Raw genomic sequence first — 14,339 nt, forward strand, 5'->3', positions numbered from 1 at the left:
AATAGGAAAATCTAGACAGATGAATGGTTGTCAGGAGCTGGGGGGGGTGGGGGGGGAATGGAGGAATGGGCAATGACCACTAATGGATACCGGGTTTCTTTCTGGGATAATTAAAATGTTTGGGAATTAGATAGTGGTGGGGCACCTGGGTGGCTCAGACAGTTAAGCATCCAACTTCAGCTCAGGTCATGATCCCATGGTTTGTGGGTTTGAGCCTCACATTGGGTTCCGTGCTGATAGCTCGGAGCCTGGAGCTTGCTTTGGATTCTGTGTCTCCCTCTCCCTCTGCTCCTCGCTCCTCCCCCTGCCCCACTCTCTCTCTCAAAAATAAATAAACATTAAAAAAAATTAGATACTGGTGACAACTGAACAATCTTTTGAACATACTAAAACCCACTGAATTATATACATTCTAAAATGGTGAATGTTATTTCACATTATGTGAATTATATCTCAATTAACAACAACTACAGGACAAATTAGATGAGTGGTTGACAGGGGCTGGAGCAAGGGGATTCACTACAAAAGGGCACAAGGGAACTTTCTGCAGTGATCGAAATGCTCTTTGATTGTGATGCTGGTTTTCCAACTGTATACACTCTTCAAAATTCATTAAGTAGAACACTTAAAAGAATTAAATTTACTGTCAATTTTGTAAATGTAAATTATACCTAAAAAACAAACCATATAGAAAAACTCTAAAGCTGAGACTAAAGTAGAAGAAATACACATAAATCCAGATGCACACAGGGTTTTACCTTATAATGCATGAATTAATGACAAACAATATTAGGGTGCTTTTGTCAATTCCCTTTAAAAAACATTTGAGAAATATAGTTTAATGTTAAAAAAATTATACTTGAAAGATACTTGAATTCTCTTTTGAAGCAGAGTTTTTTTTTAAGACATACAAATTACAAAAACAAATTCACGGGTGTGAATTGTACTGTTGCATAATATCAGCTCTCTTACTGTTAAGTTTTTCCTGATAATTATGTAAAAGTTCCTTGATGTTGGGGAGAACAATTAAGTCATTAAATCTATGTTGTTACGAATCTAACTTTACAGAAACCACACATGAAACTTACTATCTTTGTAAAATATGACATTTCTACTTAGAGAAAGAACATCTTAGGCTGTATTTGATGTTATTTTATTGTTGACTTGCCCTATAGCTTCTGCTACTATTTAGGGATAAGTTAACAGGGTCCACATTTTCAAAAGTTATATATTAAGTATATATTATAAAAAATATAATACTTCAATTTTGATTCGAGTGTTTTCAGGCATTGAGATATTTTTCACTACGTGATTTTTTTTAAAGGAGTTGTTTAACTTTCAGGGTTATCTTTACTTGACTAAATGAAAAACAAAACTATTTTTCAAACAAACAGGAAATTTAGACAAAACTCTAGTATTCCTAGATATGCCTTGGTTACTTGGAGGAAAGGATGGAGGAGAATGTAAAGTAGATATGGGAATTTAAACTGAACCTGTAGCTTAATTTTTTAAAAAGGAGTTCTGATTCAAACTTGGCAAAATATTGTAACGAAATAGAAGCTGTTTATCATTTTCTGTGTTAAAAAAATTTTTTTAATGTTTTATTTATTTTTGAGACAGAGAGAGACAGAGCATGATCAGGGGAGGGGCAGAGAGAGAGGGAGACACAGAATCTGAAGCAGGCTCCAGGCTCTGAGCTGTCAGCACAGAGCCCAACACAGGGCTCAAACCCACAAACCATGAGATCATGACCTGAGCTGAAGTTGGACGCTTAACCAACTGAGCCACCCAGGCGCCTCTCAGTCTCTGTGTTTTTAAAAAGGATAGGACAATTGTTAAAAGGGCTCATTACTTCTTTAGTTTTCTTGGAAGGCTCTGTAATCATCCAAATGTAAAACTTTGTTATCCATAATTCTGAGTCTCCATCTCCAACCCATCTCATCCTAATTACATACTGCCAGATTAATCACCCAAGAACCAACAATAGAGTCCAATTCCAGTTACCTCAAATATAAATAAAGGTCAGGAAGGGTGGGAATCAGATCCCAAAGGGCAGAGGAATTCAAAACCTTTTTGGATTCAAATACTCTCTTCATTTCTCTGAGCCCAAGTTTGTATATAGGTTAAAAACGAGAATAACAACTACCTCAAACAATCCTTGAAGGATTAAAAGAGATTTTTTTTTTACATGAAAGCATCTATTAATTAACACAGCTGGCACATGATCACTCGATAAACACTAGATATCCTTTTTCCTTTGTGTAGCCTAAATTGCCACAGCAGTCTAACACATACACTACACTTGAGTTTAAAAAAAAAATCTTCATTGTTCTTGCACGCTGTGCAGTTTCACTTTCCTGATCAGTTTCATTTTCCATTTTATTCTTCTATTTCTCCCACCTTAAATTTTCTGTCCCCCTATTCATCATCTATTCCTATCCTATTTTTCCTTTCAGGCCCAGGTCAAATTCTACTTCTTACATAGTCTTCCTGACTTTGAATTCCTATCGCTCTTAAAAAGCAGCCCCACAAGTTGACCATTAATTGTTCTTTATTTGTATTTTAAATATTATTAATTGTAACTATGTATTTTCCTAGTTTAAAATAATAATAATACAGATAAAGCTACAGACATTTTGACTATTACCTTTAGTCCCAGACCACTCCTGTGGGGGAGCAAGTACTATTGTGATGTATCCTTCTAGACCTTTACTGGCATCTATATATGCACAGAAATGTAGTTTAGCTTTCTCTCTTTATTTTATATAGATGCTATCAAATTGCATATGATGTTCTATAACTTGCTTATTTCACTTAATGTATCTTGGAGTTTCTTTCAATACATACAGATCTACTTTTGTTTTGTTTTGTTCCTCTTTTACTGAGAAATAATTGACATCACTAAGTTTAAGGTGTACAGCATGATGGTTTAATTTACACATACAATTGACCCTGTAAGAACACGAGTTTGAAGTGAGAAGGTCTACTTATATGCAGATTTTTTTGATAAAGTCAGTACAATAATGTAAATGTATTTTCTCTTTCTTATGATTTTAACATTTTCAAAAGAAAATGTCTAGCTTACTTTATTGTATGGATACAGTCTATAATACATATAACATACAAATCTGTGTTAATTGACTATATTATCAGTAAGGCTTCTGTTAACAGTAGGTTATGAAGTTTTTGGGGAATCAAAAGTTATATGTAGATTTTTGACTACATGGCGTGTTGTTGCCCCAAACCTTCATGTGGTTGAAGGTATTGTGAAAACATTACATGATAGGTTTAGTTAACATCCATCATCTTATATAGATACAATAAAAGGAAAAATTTCTCTGTGATGAAAACTCCTAGGATCTACTTTCTTAACAACTTTTCCCATATATCATACAGCAGTGTGAACTATAATAAAATTGTCCATTACATCTCTGTACTTACTTACCTTATAACCAGAAATTTGTACCCTTTGACCACCTTCCTCCAATTCTATACCCTCCCCCCAATAAGGTAACCACAAAACTGATCTGTGAGTTTCGTGTGTCTTTTGGTTTTTTGGGTCTTTTTAAATTCAACATGTAAGTGAGAACATAGTGTCTGCCTTTCTTGTCCGACTTATTTCTCTTAGCATAATGTCTTCAAGTTCCATTCATTTTATCACAAATAGTAGGATTTTCTCGTTTTTTATGGCTGAATAATATTCCATGGTGAATATATACCATAACTTTTTTATCCATTCATCCCAGACCTATTCTATTCAGCTGTTGCAGTGTTCCAATTTGTTTACTCTTTCCCCTTTGGTGTGCATTTAGGTTTTTTCTAATATTTACCTGTATAAATAATGAAGTATTTCAGAGGGCAAATAAGATGAGAAAAATTCTGAAGCATAAACCACAAAATAAAGTCACTATTTACATTAAAGAGATTTTCTAATGAGTTGAAAGCTAAAAGGTCTATGTATCTGAGAAGCAGAGGATTTTTCATTTATATTATAATTTTAATATTTTTTTTTCAATTTTCATATTCTTTTGGGCATTAGATTGGGCTATGCCATGGTTTTTTTGGGTAAGGTTCAGTGCTCATTAAATTATCTGGTATAAAATATCCCATGCAGGATTAGATATAGTACCTACCTGTCTATTTTCCACCAGCATTATTTTCTCCATTCACTCCCAACACCAGAGGGCAGTAGCCTTAGTGCTAATTAGCAGTCACGTATAGATAAAGTGACTCATGAAAAAATATTTTAGTAAAATCTGCACTAAATTACTAAACCTTTTGTTTTGGGGGAAAATATTTCTAAAAAACAGGACATATAAAATATGTAAAAACAATTAAACAAGCTGTCTAAGAGGATGAAAGAACCCTGATTTAGATAATCCAGGGAGTAACCATGAAAATCTAAGATGATGAAATATAATACTTACATTCTTTGGCTAGTTCAGTGTATCTTACAAGTAAAATCTGGAAGAACCAAATGAAGACAAATTCCTTTTCATTAGGTTCTCCAGGCTCTCTCAGATTTTTCAAATAGGAGGAAAGAAAGAGATAAGGAAATACTTCTAGATCAAAGATATATCCACATAGGCTTTCTAATGGCCTTGTGGAAAACTTGAAGGAACTAAACAAAAATCCTTTATGAAAGAAAAAATAGGGCAAAGAAGACCCCCAAATAAAAGGCAGAAAAAGCCAGTCTGCCTATTTTAAAATTTTCAGGTGGGAAAGAAGGAGGTGCTTTCAAATATAAATCCTTTCTTTCAAATATATACATACATATATATACACACACACACACACACACACATATATATATATATATATATATATATTTTTTTTTTAATGCATAGACTTTACTTTTTTTTCAACTTAAAAATTATTTAAACTCTACTCTCAACATGGGGCTCGAACTTATCATCCTGAGATCAAGAGTCACATGCTACTCACTGAGCCAGCCAGGTGCCCCTAGACTTTACTTTTTAGAACAGTTTAAGGTTTACAGAAAATTGAGCAGATAGTACACAGAGTTCCCATAAATGCCCTAGCCCAGTTTTCCATGTTGTTAACATCTTGTATTAGTGCAGTACATTTGCTGTAGTTGATCCAATACTGATCCATTTTTTTTCAAAGAATTTTTAATATTTTTAAGTAATCTCTACACCTAACATAGGGCTCGAGCTCACAACCCCAAGATCAAGAGTTCCATGCTCCACTGACTGAGCCAGCCAGGTGCCCTTGATCCAATATTATGAACTAAAGTCCACAGTTTACATACGGCTTTTGACAAATACATAATGCCATATATCCACCATTAAAGTATCATATAGAATAGCTTCACTGATCTAAAAATCCCTTGTGCTCCATATACTCCTTCCTTTCCCCTGATAACCAGTCATTTTTCAAAAATTACCTGTTTTCAAAATGACATATAGTGGGCATCAGACAGTATGTAACTTTTTCAGAATGGCTTCTTTCACTGGGTAGTATGTATTTAAAGTTTCTCAACTGTGTTTTTGTCTCTTGATGGCTCATTTCTTTTGTGGCTTGATAACTCATTTTTAAAACATCAATGAATTGGAGCGCCTGGGTGGCTCAGTCGGTTAAACATCCCACTTTTGATTTCAGCTCAGCTCACAATCTCATAGTTCATGAAGTTGAGCCCTGAATCAGGCTCTACACTAACAAGTGGAGCCTGCTTGGGATTCTCTCTCTCTTTCTCTCTCTCTCTGCCCTTTCCCCACATGCATGTGTATGCACACACGAGCACTCTCTCTCCCAAAATAAATAAATAAATAGGATATACTAAAATTTGTTTACCCATCACCTACTGAAGACATCTGGGTTGCTTCCAGTTTTAAGTACATTTTTAATTTGAAAAAAAAAAAAAAAAGAATAGAGAGTTTTAGTTGAAGATGGAAACCTCAAGCACTTGTCTCTTCTTCCTCCTGAGAATTTTTTACATGACAATAAAGGTATAAAATAACTAAATCCATAATGCAAAAAGAACTGGAGAAGGGGTCAATGGGTACTGAGGAGTAGATGAGATTTCAACATATTTCTGAAAGACAGAAAGAAGCATGAAATGAAATACAATAAGCCAAAACCCTATTTATGCTGATAACATCTACATTTTGTTCCAGCAATCCCACTTTTGGGTATGAGGACAAAAGAACTGAAAGCAGGGTCTTGACGAGATATTTGCATATCCGTGCTCACAGCAGCACTATTCACAACAGCCAAGGGTGGATGCAACCCAAATGTCCATGGATGGATGAATGGATAAAAAAAATGTGGTGTATCATATTACTCAGACTTAAAGAAGGAAATCCTGTCACATGCTACAACATGATGAACCTTAAAGATATTATGCTAAGTGAAATAAACCAGCCATAAAAAGACAAATACTGTATGATTCTCTTTATATGAGACATCCAAAGTAGTCAAATTCATAGAAACAGGATAGAACATAGTTATTAGCAGGGGCTGGGAGGAGGGTCAAAGAGGACTTATATAATGGGTGCAGTTTCACATTTGCAAGATGAAAAAGTTCTAGAGATCCATTTCACAACAATGTGAATATAATTAACACTACTGAACTGTACACTTAAAAATGCGTAAGACTGTAAATTTTATGTTATGTACTTTTTCACAATAAAAAAATAATTAAATCTTGTGTTTCGTCTTGTTGATCCTCAAAATTGAAAATAATATGTAAGCACAAGGTTAAGATCATCTAAATATTGTTCATTGTGGATCTATGTAGTGGGTGTGGATAAAATTTGCTTCTGTTCAGACCTACCTATACCTCCTGAAGGTATTGAGATCAAAACGATTTTTTTTCTTAAGCTCTATCAATTAGTTGTTCAAAATCATGACCTGTTTTGGTTTCATGTTCAAACCATAACTTGCTTACTCAGGTCTTCCTTCCTTCCTCCTCCCCTCCCTTCCTCTCTACCAACCCCTGGATAATTGCTTTTCTTTTTTAAATGTTGTTGCCAGGGTGGTGGTGCCTGGGTGGCTCAGTCAGTTAAGCGCATCTGACTTTGGCTCAGGTCATGATCTCATGGCACATGAGTTCAAGCCCTACAATGGGCTCTGTGCTGACAGCTTGGAGCCTGAAGCCTGCTTCAGATTTTGTGTGTCCCCGTCTCTCGGCCTCCCCTGCTCTTGCTCCGTCTCTGTCTCTCAATAATAAATAAACATTAAAAACAATTTGTTTAAATGTTGCCAGAAAAACATATCATCTTCACCATATCATTAATATCTTCCAGATTTTTACTATTTATGCATAGATGTTGCACTCTTTTTAAAGACACATTTCTTGAAGCCCAATGTGGATCTAGGGCACTACGGTCATCTGAGATTTCTTTACATTGGGGTAGTTCCTCCATGTCAACTTCCCTTATATTTCCTACTTCCTTTTGCTGTAGGTTTCCTCAGCTTAAGCTTTTATATTTTCTATTGCATTTGGCAAAAGGTAGACGGATAGTCATTTATTTTTCTCTTAACTTCTAAGAGCTCGTTCCTATTTTCGATGCCTTTCTCATAGCAGCTTTCCTCATTTGATGGAATTCTCTTTTTAAATTTAACTTAAAAAAAATTTAAAATTCTATGTACTTCATTAACCTCATTTTTCCCCCCCCTCTGGAGCCATTGCTTTGTTTTTCTTGCTTTTAATGTTGCTTGGTTTATGTAACTTGATCCTTGGTCAGTCATTGATATCCATAAATTATTCTGTGAAAATGGTATGGGTTTTCTCCATTTTTGTAAATGTATGTTATCTGCCAGTCTCCCTTGTTGTTGTTGTTTATTATTTTTGAAAGGGTGGGGCAGAGAGAGAGGGAGACAGAAGATCTGAAGTGGGCTCTGCACTGACAGCAGAGAGCGCAACGCTCGGCTGGATCTCAGGAGCTCAAACCGAGGGTGAGATCATGACCTGAGCACTGAGCTGAAGTCAGAAGCTTAACGGACTGAGCCACTCAGGCACCTCAACTAGTCTCCTCTTAAATAAAATGGGCAATTAGGAGCTCTGGATTTGTGGATTGGGCTTATTGTTCTGCAGACTGTTAGCACTAATTACATTATTTAAACTTACGAGAATAACTACAACATAACTATTGAAATTTAGGAGAGGTAGAGAATAATGTAAGTTAGCTCTGATTTTTTACAGCATATATTTGCCAAGTAACATATAAAATAAACCAAGGACTAGTGATACTAGTATATTGTTTAGTCATTTGATGGTAACCATGAGAATAACTAAAAACAAGTAGCTAAAAATGGTTTCTAAGGAGCAAATTGAAAATGAGAAGAAGCAGTTAGGAACATTGTTTTTTATTATATTCCCTTTTGTATTTTTTTTTTATCATAAGCATGTATTTCTTTGAAATAAATACAAATGAAGTGAATATGAAATGGTAGAAACTGAGGGGAAAATGTAAGAAATTTGAAAAGAAAAAGAAAAAATGAATTTCATTTCTAAGAAGGAAAATAAATTCAAACCTTCATTTATCTGTACTAAATTTCTCAGACAGAGGGAGAATGTTGTTGCCAAGGAGACCAAAGCAACTCTTGAGCCGCAAATTCAGCTCTTTAAAAAAATTCCATGACATTTATTCTGCAATTACATCCTACTCAGGTTTTACAAAGGCCAATAAAATGGTTTTAATGAAGTCCTTGAAACCTGGTGTATGATGTCACTAACATTTACTAAATATTCAGGTTATAGAATCTAGTACAGTGATAAGAAAATTAGAGTAAAAGTCAAATGATCTAAATTCTAGTCTCAACTCCACTGCTTAAAAGCCATACATCCTTGAGTAAGTCATTTACCTTTTCTGAAACTTTCTTTACTTGTAAAAATGGGGAAAACTACTATCTAGCTTGCCTGCCATGCAAGGCTGCTGTATCAAATGAGATTTAGATCATTTTCCAACGTTTGAAACATTACAAATAAATTCAAGTAGTAGTGTTAATATTTCCCAAAATTAATAAAGCCACATGTATTCTGTACTCTTCATTGCTTAAGGACCAAATTAAGTATTAGGAAAATGTGAACCAAAAAAAGTAACCTAAACTACTACTATAAAAACTGGATTGAACTAAGTGGCAGATCCAACCTCTGGTCCAGGCTCTACCCAAACTGGATAACTTCCACAACTTCTTTAGATCTCTATACCATGAAGTTAGACTAGACCACCTTTGTAGAGGTGCTTCTTGGGTGTCTTTTCCATCACACAATGATGATTAAAAGGGAATTCGTTCACCTCCATTTTACTGGGCTATATTTTGCTTGCAAATGTTTCACTGCTAGGTATCCGGAAATCACTGGCTTAGACTGAAGTCTTTTATTTCTATTTTCAGGCATTTCATAACCCTAACCTAACCTAACCTAACCCATCTTTACATTCTATTCTTTCTCAACACAGACCTACATTTTGAGACCAGAGTACTCTACTCACTATTTCTCAAAATGCCTTGGCCAAGCTGTGCCTGCACATTTTGTCAATATACAACCGTTGCTGCTCCAACTGGGTGAATAGCACTGCCCTGTGTCCTGTTCTACTCCCCACCCACACATTAAAACACCCAAACTTGAGCACTACTCAATACTTTGGCTATATCTGCTTTCAAAAAGTTAAAGTTTGAAGTAAATTAGAAACAGGTGATAGTTGTCATGTTAAAGAGAACCTGGCTTCTAGGCCAGCCAAGACTTGTGTGTAATTTGATAGGATGTAAAAAAAACATCAAAAGAAGTATGAAGAAAGTGGGAGCTTTAGTTAGCCCTAGCACATAGAAGGGAGTGAGCACTATAGAAGAGTCATCTGGGCACTACTTGGAAGAGGAACACCTTGATCCATGGACTTGGGTTCCAGTGGTAAGATAGTCCCATCATAGAAACGGATGCATTTACTTACTACAGGCCAATGCTGTTAAACATTTAGGCATATATCTGAATCCTTGTGATTTTATTTCATGATCTTTGACTTCCTTATGGTGCATCTAGAAAATACCTTGACTACAGACAAATCTACTTATTTTACATCTGTACCATAAATTAATACAACTGCATTCTGAATTCAGACATCAGGTTCAGTTTCGAGTATAGCGAATCCATCCTGAGACAACACAGCCTAACAAATTAGTCTGACAGCATAGAAACTGAGGGTCAGATCCTGGACTATGGTAAATTTACCAACAGAATGCCATCCCATAGTACCCCAAACTGCTCCAGTAAAAACCCTGTCTTGTGGTATTATTTTCCTTTTAACACTTACCCACACTCTTACTTATTCAAGGCCAATAAACACATACTGAAGCTTTTCTATGGCCCCTACATACCTTTCTGATAATTTCTATGTACCCTAAACTACAGCTGAAACAAATGTTCTACATACACAAAGTTTCTATCTCTGCTTGGAATAGTCTTCCTATGTTGGGAAATCTAAATTCTAACTAATTCTGAAAGTTCAGCACAAATAACACTTTTTTTCATGAAGATAAAACTAGCAATTTTGTTGATCTAGGCAAGCAGAGTCATTGAGGATCAGCCATATTTGATAGGGGTTCCTTTTTTTTTCACTAAACAGGTATTAATCAGGTATTAAACTCAGTTTCTCTTCTAAAAGACTATTTATGCTGTCAGTGTGTAATGTAATAAAAACTGTAAGTTTGATCTATTATTTTACACTTCTGCACTCTAAATTTCAGTGCCCTGGGATATAGCCTAGGTTACCCACACTATCAGTCTATAGTAAATACACATTTGTTTACCAATTATAAGCATGCTTTCCCATTATGGGGGGAGTCAGTTAAGTAATTATTTATTATTTTTATTAAATAATTATTTAAATTATTTGGATCTATTCCTCAGTTAAAGGCACTTACTACTTGTTCCCTTTGCGAGCTTTAGTTTTATTTTCCCTTCTATGTTGCTTGAAGATATGATCCACATCTATTTCATGTTTGTATCTCCCACAAGTTTTTAGCTAGTATCTTACATAGAGAGGGCACTTTAAATATAATTTAAGAACCTCTCTTCCATTTTCAGTGAAGGCTCACCTCAGTCTTTTTATATTTATCCTGGTTTTATAAAGTCTCCTTTGATCATCCCAGTCCACAGGTCACTCTTACTTTTGTTCCAATAAGGACCGCCTATAAAACATTTAATTGCCAGCAATACAACCCTAATGTTATCTTTTTTTGGTGTATATGCATTTTATAGTCTTTTTATATTTCAGTATATTCCAATAATATCCAGGCATAGACAATTAATACATATTGATTCATTCAGCCAATCTTTAAAAAGGAATCAATCAAGAGACTCATTAGGAAAAGTATAGTCAAAACTGGCACCTAAAGAGAACAAAAGATCTCATCCATGGCAATGAAAAACAAATTCCTATTGTTGGGGTCAAACAACCTTGACATACTTAGTAGTTACTAGTAAATTAAATTGTGTTGTAATTCTACAAGTGTTTTCAAATTTCATGAGTCTTCCTTTCTCTTTAGGGACACATAAGTGCCCAACCACATTCATTTCCTGAAAATACCAATGAAAGCAGATGGCTTTAAACAAAAACAATTAACTATATTAAACATATACAGTTATCATTCATTTGTAATTTGGGTAGGTTTCCCTGCTGAAGACATTATATAGTTGGTTTGTAGTACATTTGATTTTATTGTATGCTACTCCTTAGCTCTTATGCTATGCTTTAAAGTTATTTGCATTTTACACATCCTTACAGTAATTAATGGGATATCACAAATTCTGCACACTTGATTTAAAAAATATATCTTTATGGTCAAATTCTGTAATAAGGGACTTATTTCTTTAATTTGATATTTGAATCAGAACACTAGAGATTCTTCCCGCTCCAAGTATGGTCCACAGACTAGCAGCAATGGTATCACCTGGAAGCTCATTCTTGAGGCCGAATCTCAGACCCTACCCCAGGCCTACCAAACGGGAATTTGCATTTTAGATTCCCAGGTGATCTGTAAGCACTTTAAGGTTTGAGAAGCACTGGTTTAGACTCTAGAGGAAGAACAGAATGTCTAAGATGCACATGACCAAGAAACAGTTACTAACTCATTGTAATTGCTTATTTGGTGGTCTTTTCTGCTAAATGAAGGCGTGTTGAGGGCAGAACCCTTTCTATTTCCTCACCACTAGTATTCATTCCCTGGCCCTAACAGGCTCTGAAAACATTACCCAATACACAATACATATTTTTGCTAAATGCATGAATGACTGAGCAAAGTAAAAATAAAACTTTTTCATAAAGTGAATCCTTTAGGAAATTCTTTTGTACAACACAATTCATGTACTACCATACTAATTCCTTAATTCAGTGTTATGAATTCCATTTTAAATACACTGCCTTCGCTACTTCAACAAATGCATTTAATGCATTTGACAAAGCAAAAGCTTGGATCATCTTCCTCTGCTGGAGTCACCAGTGGCGTCTTTTACAAGTGAGAGAGCTTCATTTTAACTCTGGCTCTCACAGATCCATCCCATATGTCTGCACAAGATGAAATCACCCCAACAACTTGGAGGGGGTGGGGGGAGTAGAGGAGGAAAAGGAATGGGTAAAGCAAAAACAATTCCATATCAGGAGCATCATATGAAAGCTGGAAAACATGATTCTTTGAACAGGATACTGCAGAAAATAACTCCCGGCAAGGGGAATAAAGAGGTAAGAGAATTCTTACCTTTTCAAGAGCTAAAGGTGATAGAAAAAACCACCAGCGACTACCTAGCGACGGAAAGTGGAAACACACCAGACCAGAAGTAAAGCAGAGAGCGGTTAGAGACACCTAAAAAGGGTACCAAAAACCACTTTCAGGTTTGCAGAGAAGGAAGTCAAAGGAGAAGAAAGAGGAAAGAAAATAGTTCTATGAAGGGTAGAACTTACGACATGATGATGATAAAGTAATAATAAATAATCGATAATAATTTTTTTTTAAAGAGACGACATGCACTTGAAGGGCGGGGCTGTGGGTGAGAAAGGGAGGCTGCAATTCCGCGCACTGCAAAAGGAAGTGACCACAGGTATCCCGGCTCAGATGGTCCCGGGGAGGCGGCCCAGGCATAGGTGGGTGGCAACGCCCGGCTCCGCTGTCTCCCACCCCGTGGCCTGAACCATCTTCTCAGCAGCCTGCTGACCACCGGGTGCGGACGGGAAAGGGCGGACTGTGCATGGGCGGGCGGGCGGGCGTGCGGGAGGACAGGAGGATGCAAGGCTGAACAGGTACCCACCTTATCCCAACGGAGCCACTGCCCGATGGCCGTGTCTAGCTGAGGATCACCGGTATGGTAGGGGGCGTGGAGCAGGTTGGAGTTCAGGTCTCCCTCCGCGTTTTCAGCCATGGCAGCCGGACTGAGGTGTGAGGGCCTGGGGGCCGGCGAAGACACGGAGTTGGGGGTGGGGCTGAGATGCGCTCACCAAGGTTCTGACGCCCCCTCCTCACTGAAGGGCATCGGAGACCAACCGCAAGGTGTCTGAACCAGCTCCTGCCGCAGCTTTGCGGAAGCAGGAAAGACGGGGGATTCGGCCACCCGCTCCCCACCAGACTAGCTCCGGGTCTCTTTCTGGGCCAACGGACTGAGGCGGTCCGGCGGCGAGAGAACAACAACAGTCCCCGATGTCTGGGTCTCGGCCGCCGCCGCCGCCCTCGCCGCTGTATGCCCCGCCTCCCGCGCCACTGGCCCCACCCTTTCCCGCCCCAGCTTATTTAAGTCCCTGGGGCGTGAGGCACCAGCGGGAGAGTACGATCCCGGTGCCTTCGCAGTAACATAAGTTAGGATCCGCTGGGGTGTGATGGGTTGTGGCGCGGCCTTTTTTTTTTTTTTTAATTTGCTTCTTGCCACGCGTCTTATCCTTGTTAACAGTCCTCACACACTCCCACGCGTCTCCTTTTCTCGCTCAGCTGCCAAGGCCGCTACCAGCACGCTGCTTCAGAGCTCGCTCCGGGGACCCGGGCGCGCGTGCAGGACCCCTGCTCCCTCCAGCTTCAGCTTGGGGTACGCGCTTGGCGGGAGGATGCACGGGCCTGTTTCCGCACGACCTCACGGGAGTTGTAGTACTCTTCTTTCCCGGAGATCTGTAGAGACCGCCGCAAAGACTACAACTCCCAGCGGCTGCGCGCTCTCCCTTTCCTCAAAGGAAAAAGATCCGCCTCGAAGCTATTCCTTATGGACGCGCCCTGCCCTTACCTTGCTGCGCAGTGTGGCCTTAGAATGAAGTTATTTTAAGCCAGGACTGATGCAGTAAGGGGACCACTGTTATCCATTTAATGCTTTACAGTTTATCAGTCATGTTCTATCGCTTCAA

At 37.7% G+C, this 14,339-nt stretch overlaps 1 protein-coding gene across 1 annotated transcript in view; it reads right to left on the bottom strand.

Annotated features, from left to right (window-relative positions):
- Positions 1 to 14,041, bottom strand: part of PGM2L1 (phosphoglucomutase 2 like 1) — a 50,959-nt gene extending 36,918 nt beyond the window's left edge. Inside the window, exon 1 of the mRNA XM_078433095.2 lies at positions 13,265 to 14,041. Within this exon, the coding sequence (XP_078289221.1) occupies positions 13,265 to 13,375 (111 nt within the window). The 5' untranslated portion in view covers positions 13,376 to 14,041. The remainder of the gene's footprint in view (positions 1 to 13,264) is intronic.
- Positions 14,042 to 14,339: the final 298 nt, after the last annotated feature.

The sequence above is a fragment of the Panthera onca genome, chromosome D1, assembly GCF_046562875.1.
Source record: "Panthera onca isolate mPanOnc1 chromosome D1, mPanOnc1 haplotype 2, whole genome shotgun sequence".
In the NCBI taxonomy this organism is placed as follows: Eukaryota; Metazoa; Chordata; class Mammalia; order Carnivora; family Felidae; genus Panthera; species Panthera onca.